We start from the raw sequence: 8333 nt of genomic DNA on the forward strand, positions 1-8333 counted from the left end.
ATTCTGATAATGAATGTTTGAAGTGAGAATGTAGACTTGGATTTTAGTGTTGATAGCTGCCTTTCTCTGTACAACATAATGTGATGCTTACTCCAGGAAGCTTGTAACCTAAAAAGGCTTAGCAGGTCACACTGGACATCTTAATAGGAAAGTCCTGTAGGTAATTTTTGCAGTGTAATCGAATATCAGCCTTGCCTTTCTGTCTGTTGTCTTATGTTTGTATCCTACTGGGAATTGCCCAAGATGAGATTAAAGTGGGGAACCTTGGACTCCAGTATTAGGAGAGGATGTATAGGAGGCAAAGACTGAAAAGAGAAAAGAAAAAAGGACTGAAAAAAAGGAAAGAAAGGACTGAAAGAGAAAAAGAAATCATTAAGATTTTTATTTTCCCACTGGTAGGCAGTTAGTTGTTCTAAGTAGTGAATGTGATAGTAGTTCTCATGCAGTGTTACTGCTTAGAAGCTAATGATTTTGGAAAAATAAAAAAATCTTTGCATATGAAGTTTTGCTAAAAGGGTATTTTAACGGTAACCATGCAGAAAATCTATATGCCTTATCTGCCTGTAGAGGTCTGTGATGATTAAACTGATACTTGGTTTCGCCACTTGCTGGCAGGTAATGCGTGATTATAGAGCACTTGTGGTTTTGCTGAAAATATAAAAGACCAGATATTCTGTTGTTCTTTAGCTTATTTTTTCTCTTTGTTTTCAGAAATGGGTTGAATTTTTTCTTTAAGCTACTTGCTTGGGTTTACACGGGTTCTGCAAGTATGTTTTCAGAAGCCATACATTCTTTAGCAGACACATGTAACCAGGTGAGTATTGTTCCTATTCCGCTTAAATTAGCACTTATAATAATTTTTCAGGAATAAAGATAGATACTTACAGTAGTTGTATTACACTTGAAAGCAACAATTCAATCTACTCGTGCTCCTTAGTTGCCTATACTGTCTAAATAGGAAAAACACCAGAGAAATGAAAACAGTATTTTATTTAGGAGGACTGGAGTGCGTAGCAAAATACCTTTTTCTTTATAAAGTTTGCTCATAGATAACACTGACATTGTAAAGAAGCCTAGAAATTCCAAGTGTATTAGTCACAACTTTTATTAAAAATGACTCTCATATTTTGCTGTGGTGTATATTTACAGTGCTCTTCCTGTTCAATACCCATGATAATGTAGTGTTTTGTATGGTTTACGTGCTTCCTAGAATTAATAGTAATATATTCTAGGAGGAAAAAAAGCTAGTACTTAATCTAATGACCATTCAAATAATCTGGAGGCAAAACAGTCTTAACGATGTTTTTAAGTAAGCAGTTTCATCTGGGAGAGGGTGTTTTTGTGTTTTATTATTAAGTGATTTCTGTTTTCAGTCATTGAGATTACAAAGCCTGCCCAGAGCCTGACAAGCTCTCTGTGCATGCAGTGGGAGGAAGATGTAATTTTTTCTGTATGCCTGTAGTATACACATATATTTTTTAGTTTCCCAGAGATACAAAATAATGTTATTGCTATATACAGTTTTTATCAAACTGTAGGCAGAGGAAGGCATATTTTGTCAGAAATTCACATTACTTTAGAAAAGTTGCTAAGCGCAGAGCTCTTTCTACTGTTTCCCGATCTGAGTGCAAAGCTGTTGTTACTCAGTTGCAGATTTACTTGCCAAAACTGGTGGTTTCAAAAGGTTTATTTAGCTACATGTTATTCTTCTCTTTTCTTCTTTTTTTTTTTTTTTTTTTTTTTTAATTTGATTTGATGCCAGTAGTCTGATGGAGGTCAGTAAAATAACTGACCTAATCTAGAAGCCTTAAATGCAGAAGGAATCTAGAAAAAGTCACTGATAATGATCAAGTTCGGGCTAGTATTTCTGTTAATGTATTTCTGTTTGTAATACATCTACATTATTTCAAACCACCTGCCCCAGTTACTTCTGTTCTTTAGTAAAGTATTGGTTTTTCATATTTCTGTACTTCAGTTGCAGTTTATTTTCTCTGTAACTGTCAAGATGGAAGTGCACCAGAAAAGAGTAAACAGGTTATAGTATGAGTCAAATATATAAACATTAGGAAATAAGTCCCAGGACAGGCTTAATTTTGTTTATCACAATGGTATGTGTTATGTGACTAGTCTTACTTTTAGGACATGGTGTCAGAACAAAATCTTGGTAATTTGGGTTGCATGCTTCTTCCTCTCTGTCTTGCTCCTCCTGGACAAGAATGATGTATCCATCAGTTATCTTGAAGTATTATTGAGTGCCTGTCCAGATGATAATAAAAAAAAAAAAAAAAAGGTGTGTTTTAATTTGTATTAATGTAAGAATGAGACATGCCAGAATGTAGATTCTGAATTTTTTTCAGAAATGAGTTGAAAGAGAGAAATTGCAGTAAGCAGAACTATACTGAGCTATTTATGGATTGTAAGTAGGACTGGAAACTAAGATGAAGTACATAGTATGCCTCTTTCTTATTTTGGTTAAATGTTAACTTGAAATACTTTTCTTGTCACTTATAGTAACGGAATGACAGGCTTTGTTGCTTAGTCATCTCGTGGTAGAATAATGATGAGAATTTGAGCATTTCTTTTTCTATTCCTAGGCTGCCTTAGCAGCACAAGTAGCCGCATACCTGGCACGTTTATATTGATAGGTGATGTGGCAGACTCAGAGCTGGGCACATAATATAGTGCGCAGAGACAAAATTCCTGTTGTGTCTTTCACTGTTTTCTTTAGTATGCTTGAGACATACATTATGAGATGCTGAAATTTTCCCTTCCTCCACTGTAGAAGGAATTCTTCTTGTTGCTGTTTTTGATACAGTAAGGCTTTGGAAGCAAAATAAGTACTTCAAGATGGGTGGTTGGAACCCTCCTGCAGCTCAAGCAAGAGAAATCCTTAGATAGCTTGTGACTTACATAAAATGCAACAGTGCTTCTCCAAATTCGAGGAATGTATGGAATCTTAGAGCAGACTTAATATCCTAAAAAGCATCTTAACATAATTTTGGCTACCTTTTTGCTTCAGTTGTTCTTAGTATGTTTCTCTGTCCAGAAGGACTGAGTTGAGGACTCACATTTTGCATGCTGTTTTTCAGTAAATGGTTTCACACAACCTTTTAGCCATTCCAGCTGTAAAGCAAAGGCAGGGGCACTACTAACTTAGCTGGTAATACTTGAAGGCTGCCTCCCCATAAGTTTCTTTAAGGGTGTGATTTTTCATTTGGCCAACCCTGTCAGTTTATAGGTGAACCATGTTTGATAGTGGTATTGTCTGCCATTTACATGTGGAAGAGCTGTTCTGTTTTTTAACTGTGAAAGTTAATTGGTACAGGGCTCAAATACTTGAGTATGTGGTTTTGGGGAAAACACAGGAGAGAACTTGCTGCCTCAAAGCAGTTTCCTGCTGTGAATACTGAAGTGTCTAAATTTTAATACTTGTTATTATGTTTCAATAATTCAGACTCCTAAAACAAAGCATGTGCTTTGCAAAATTAAGATCTAGATTTATAACTTACTGCATCAATAGTTTAACACATGCCTAAATAAATACATCCCAAATGGGCCATTTAGGTAGCAAGAGGTTTTTTTTTCCTTCCTTCAAAATATTTTTCTTTGGAATAGTTAGTTACTGATAGAAGCTGCAGTGTAAAATTATTGCCTTAAATGTAGTGTGCCATCACCATAGTTTCTGTCTAATTTCTCTTCAAGAGGACTTTATTTGAATAGCTTTGTTCCCTGAACAACTTCATTCCTTCACATTGAAGTAGAGCAACAACACTTGTGATTGCGCGTAATGTTCACTTTCAGTTGCAATTCTAGAATTCTAAGTAATAGTAATTATATATACACACACTATATGTGGTTATCTATGTATTACATATACAGGTATAATTAAAATTTTTTGGGGGTGTGGTAGATTTAGATGACAGATTTTGAGGATTGTATTTCAGGTCTAATAAAATAGCAGTAACAAAGCACGTGTGCAGATCGACAAATTGCATCTGCCTTTACCATTCAAATTCTGTTGATATAGAATGTTTCTAAATGTTGTTTTTATTTTAACAAAGTTTTGTTTCCTTTTGTCCTGAATAGGCATTGCTAGCTTTGGGCATCAGTCAGTCTGCAAGGACACCTGACCCTAGTCATCCGTAAGCTTTTTGAGTAAATAATGATTTTGTAAATTATATATAGGAGTAAGATCAGTTCTTGTTTGTGCAGCAACTTGTTCTTAATCTCCTATTTCTTAAAATTTCTGAAATGCGTTGTTTGTGATTTTACAAGAGATAAAACTGCAGATTCTTTCAAACTGCAGAAGTTGTAGTTTCAGTGGCTTGATACAAGTTATATTCCTTTTTTTTTTTTTTTTTGTGGTATGCTTTTTGATGTGTATTATTTTAGTTGTCATTATTTCTTTAAGTTATTTTGGGCTCTTCTGCCTCTTCCAATTGATAGTTTTACTTTGTTTTTAAACGGGGTTCACATGAATAAGATTTTTTAAAAATAAAAAATGCTGTCCTCTATTTTCAACAAAGTGGTTTTTTGCAAGGCAGCTACTTGTATCATAGAGATCTGTTTGACTCAAACTACTATTTGTTTTTATCTGAGTAATAAGGATCTTATTGGTAAGCTCTTACAGCTTCATGAAAGTTAGAAGCTATATACACTGTGATATTTTCTTGGTGTTGACCTGCTTTACACTTCACATTATTGGGCAAGTCATTCATGCTGTAAGCACTAGTTGAAAATACATCTCATTTACAGAATTGTTTTTTCTTTCTTAAACTTCATTAAGAGCATCAAGTAATTTGAAAAATATTTTAATCTGAAATTTGTGTAAATATTCATTTTATCTCCTTCCCCCGTTTCACTTTTTCCTTTCTTCCTCGATATAGTCTTTGCACTATTGTTTTTTAAACATTGCTAAAGAAATGTACCATTTGTAGTAGCAGTCAATACTAAAAAAAAAAAAAAAGGTACACTTTCAATATTGCTTTAGCTGCTCTTAAAAGCTGAAAGTGTTGAATGACTGCAGTTAGCTGAACTACTTAACGATGTCACAAATTTTATTTCCTTTAAATTAGCATTATAAAATAGGTAGACTGGCTGCCTATAAGGCTAAAGTTTTCATTTAGAAGTAACATTTCTGTAAAATGTAGAAGTATGTTTGGTTTTTTGGTAGTAAAACCCTCAGTCTCTGCATAAGAACCAATACAGCTGTGCAAATAGCTTGTTTAAAAAAGAATTAGAAAAATATCTATGCTTAATGTCATTGTGGGTACTAGCTATCCTTTTCCAGGTGTCATCTTTTTCCTTGGGTTAGGTTGATTTTAACAGCTTTATCTTAAATAAATGCCCAGTCATATGATGATAATTTAAGACGTGTAAAGCTTGATGGAAAGAACATGGAGATGTGCTTGCAGAGATACAGAATCTTATTTTCCCAAATCATTTTCTTTGTTTTCGTCTAGGTATGGTTTCACAAACATGCGCTATATTGCCTCCCTGATTAGTGGAGTGGGCATTTTCATGATGGGTGCAGGACTGTCTTGGTATCATGGGATCATAGGTTTACTCCACCCTCACCCTATAGAATCTCTTCTCTGGGTAAGCTAATCTTGTTTGATACTGCGTCTAATGCTTGTGACTTAATAGAAAGTAATGGCACAGTCTGAAATTCACTTCCTGAGTCTATTTGAATCCCAACACAATTAACTCAAACCGTCCTTAATGAGAACGTGTTTTAAGAAAAAAATCATGTTAAACTGCAGCTGATCTTATAGCAAAATTAGCTATTCTTTAAACCTTGTGTCTTCCCTTCACATGTCCCAAGAGGTCCTCCTTTCCTATTTTGCAATATATTGCGTAATTCAAATATTGGCTGCCTTGTGTTGAGGGACAACTACACAGCGCAGTGGGTAATGAGGTTCTGAAATGCTGTGTTTGGATAGTTAGTGGTGAAGAGAGCTGTACAAATATGCATATAACATAATAATTGAGACTTTTTTTTTTCCCCATACAGGCATACTGCATTTTAGCAGGGTCGTTGGTATCTGAAGGAGGTAGACAATTTCAAGAATTATTTCTATTTAAGTATTTATGATCTCTAAGAGTATAACGTAATTGCAGTAAAAATTGATCTTTGCTTTCATGTAAAGTTTTGAGCTCTGCTGCAAATACTTGTGTTGTAAACAAACAAAAAGTAAGAAAACTTTATTATCTCTCTCTGTAATAAGAAGTTGAATAACATAATTTAAAAAGTATACGTGGAATGTCTTTGAGGTATTAAACTATCAGTGAATGTAACAGTTCCAATTTTTATGGGAGATGCGCATGTAGAAAAGAAGGTAATTCTATGTTTTTTAGTGATTCAGAGTATCACTAATCAGAGCTTTTTTGATGGTCTCTTGCTATTTATAAAGAAAAGTTCACTCTTCAAAATGGAAGCAAGTCTTTGCCTCTAACCATTTTAAGCAACTACTTCGGTGTTGTTTCAGCTACCCTTCTTGTTGCTATAAATGAAATTCGCAGGAGTGCTCGAGCCAAGGGTCTGTCATTTTATCAATATGGTATGTGTTGTTATAGCAGTAAGGTATGCTGTTATTTAAAACAGAATCTGTTTACCACTAATTTGCATAATGATAGAAACAATTTTCACTGTATTCCTTTTCCCTTTCCCCTTGCTTTATTGATCTCTTTTCTATTCTAGTAACAAATACCTTTTACAAATTGGGTGAAAACCTGTTGATTTAAGTAACACTACTTAAATACTTTTACAAAACTACTTGTGTTTTTCAGGATAAATACCCCTTTAAGTTTTTCAGGCATTATGGAGAACCTTCGATAATTGGCACAGGGCTTTTTCTGTGCATTTATGAATGCTTTCAGAAGCGTGTGCCTATGCAAAAATTCAGTTTACACCTATATACTTAAGAAAATTCTTCTTTAAGTTGCTGATGTTAACATAGTGTAAGTACTGTGCATAATGTAGTAAAGCTAAGCATTTCAAAGCAATGGTTTGTTGTTTTTTTTGTTGTTGTTGTATACACAGTTGTAAAGAGTCATGATCCTAGTACAAATGTGGTGTTACTGGAGGATGCTGCGGCAGTTCTGAGTGTGGCCATAGCTGCTACCTGTATGGGTCTGACTTCTTTAACAGGTAAAATTCTGCCTCAAGCTGAGGCAATCAGGATGTGATTTACCGCTGTGCATGTTATGAACACAGAGCATTTAGTTTATATTGGTTGACTTAAATAAATCTCTACTTTTTTTCTGATGCTAGTACTGTGTAAGCTTCTGGAGGTTTATACCTCCCCTTCTCTAACCAGATTTCTAGTAGTTTGAGTTAGAAAATATTAAAGATTAAATAAAAGTTCGGGGTTTTTTTTATTTTTTTTATTTTTTATATGTCTATGTTAAAGGGGTTAAGCTTGAAAGAGTACATGTAGATGGGTCTAACTTCCTTTTGAGCTACTTTGTATTACAAATGAAGGTATTTTTTACTAAAGGTATATTTATTGTAATCAGTTATGTAAATCACTGTGATGTACTGGGATTACATATCTGAGTTTCCTCATTCAGTGATGTGCATGTGTATGTGGGGAGGATTTAAGGAAGCAGTTCCTTCCTCCCTTTTGTTATGTAGTGGTATTGGTGTTATCTTCAGATTACAATAGCTGCTCCTAAACAATGTAGCAAACCCAACTCACGGAGGTGGGATGATCTGTATGGCAACTGATTCAAAGTATGGCTTTGCTGCACAGTTAAGCTTTATAAAGAGGGAAGTTTGTTTATTTGTCCCTTTTTAAGTATTGTCTTTTCAATTTTTAAAAAATTAATACGGTAATTTTCTTAGTTTGTGGCTTGTAATGAATTAGTTGCAAGTTTCATTTTTTTATATAGAAGTCAGGTTTTTTTAATTCCATTTCTAGTTTCTTTCTAAAACTTAAAAAAACCCCATTATACATTACTGTTTCTAGAAGTATGGTTATGAATGAACACGTTTAAAACTTATTGTATAAGTACGGTATTCCAGAAATGGTTAATACTTGCAAGTTTTCAAGTTACTGGTAAAAGAATACAAACTTTCATGCTACTACCTGTGTTAAGGTGTATATAATTTTATATTAGTATAAGGTAAATCTATACACAGAAGCCCAAATAGTTTACAAGAGTTTACTCTGTTTATTAGTCCTTCAGGAGACAGGAGTGCCTAAGGGACAGGAGGGACTTGAGACTTTATCTTAAGATAACTTTTTTTTTTCCCAGCTTCATTTTGTTCTTCAGTAGGAAAGAATTGCCAGTGCACTAAAAACAAACAAGGAAACAAAACTACTACAAAA

General features: G+C 34.2%; 1 protein-coding gene across 4 annotated transcripts in view; it reads left to right on the forward strand.

Annotated features, from left to right (window-relative positions):
- SLC30A9 (solute carrier family 30 member 9) overlaps window positions 1-8333 on the forward strand; it is a 42525-nt gene that overhangs the window by 17411 nt on the left and 16781 nt on the right. For 3 of the 4 annotated variants that reach the window (XM_030491377.1, XM_030491378.1, XM_030491379.1), the window contains exons 9-14: window positions 712-814; window positions 4087-4142; window positions 5463-5598; window positions 6014-6053; window positions 6489-6560; window positions 7043-7150. In XM_030491377.1, the coding sequence (XP_030347237.1) occupies window positions 712-814; window positions 4087-4142; window positions 5463-5598; window positions 6014-6053; window positions 6489-6560; window positions 7043-7150 (515 nt within the window). Of the gene's footprint in view, window positions 1-711; window positions 815-4086; window positions 4143-5462; window positions 5599-6013; window positions 6054-6488; window positions 6561-7042; window positions 7151-8259 lie in introns of all 4 variants that reach the window. The other variant, XM_030491380.1, reaches the window with a different exon arrangement.

This window comes from Strigops habroptila, chromosome 7 (genome assembly GCF_004027225.2).
Source record: "Strigops habroptila isolate Jane chromosome 7, bStrHab1.2.pri, whole genome shotgun sequence".
Lineage (NCBI taxonomy): Eukaryota > Metazoa > Chordata > Aves > Psittaciformes > Psittacidae > Strigops > Strigops habroptila.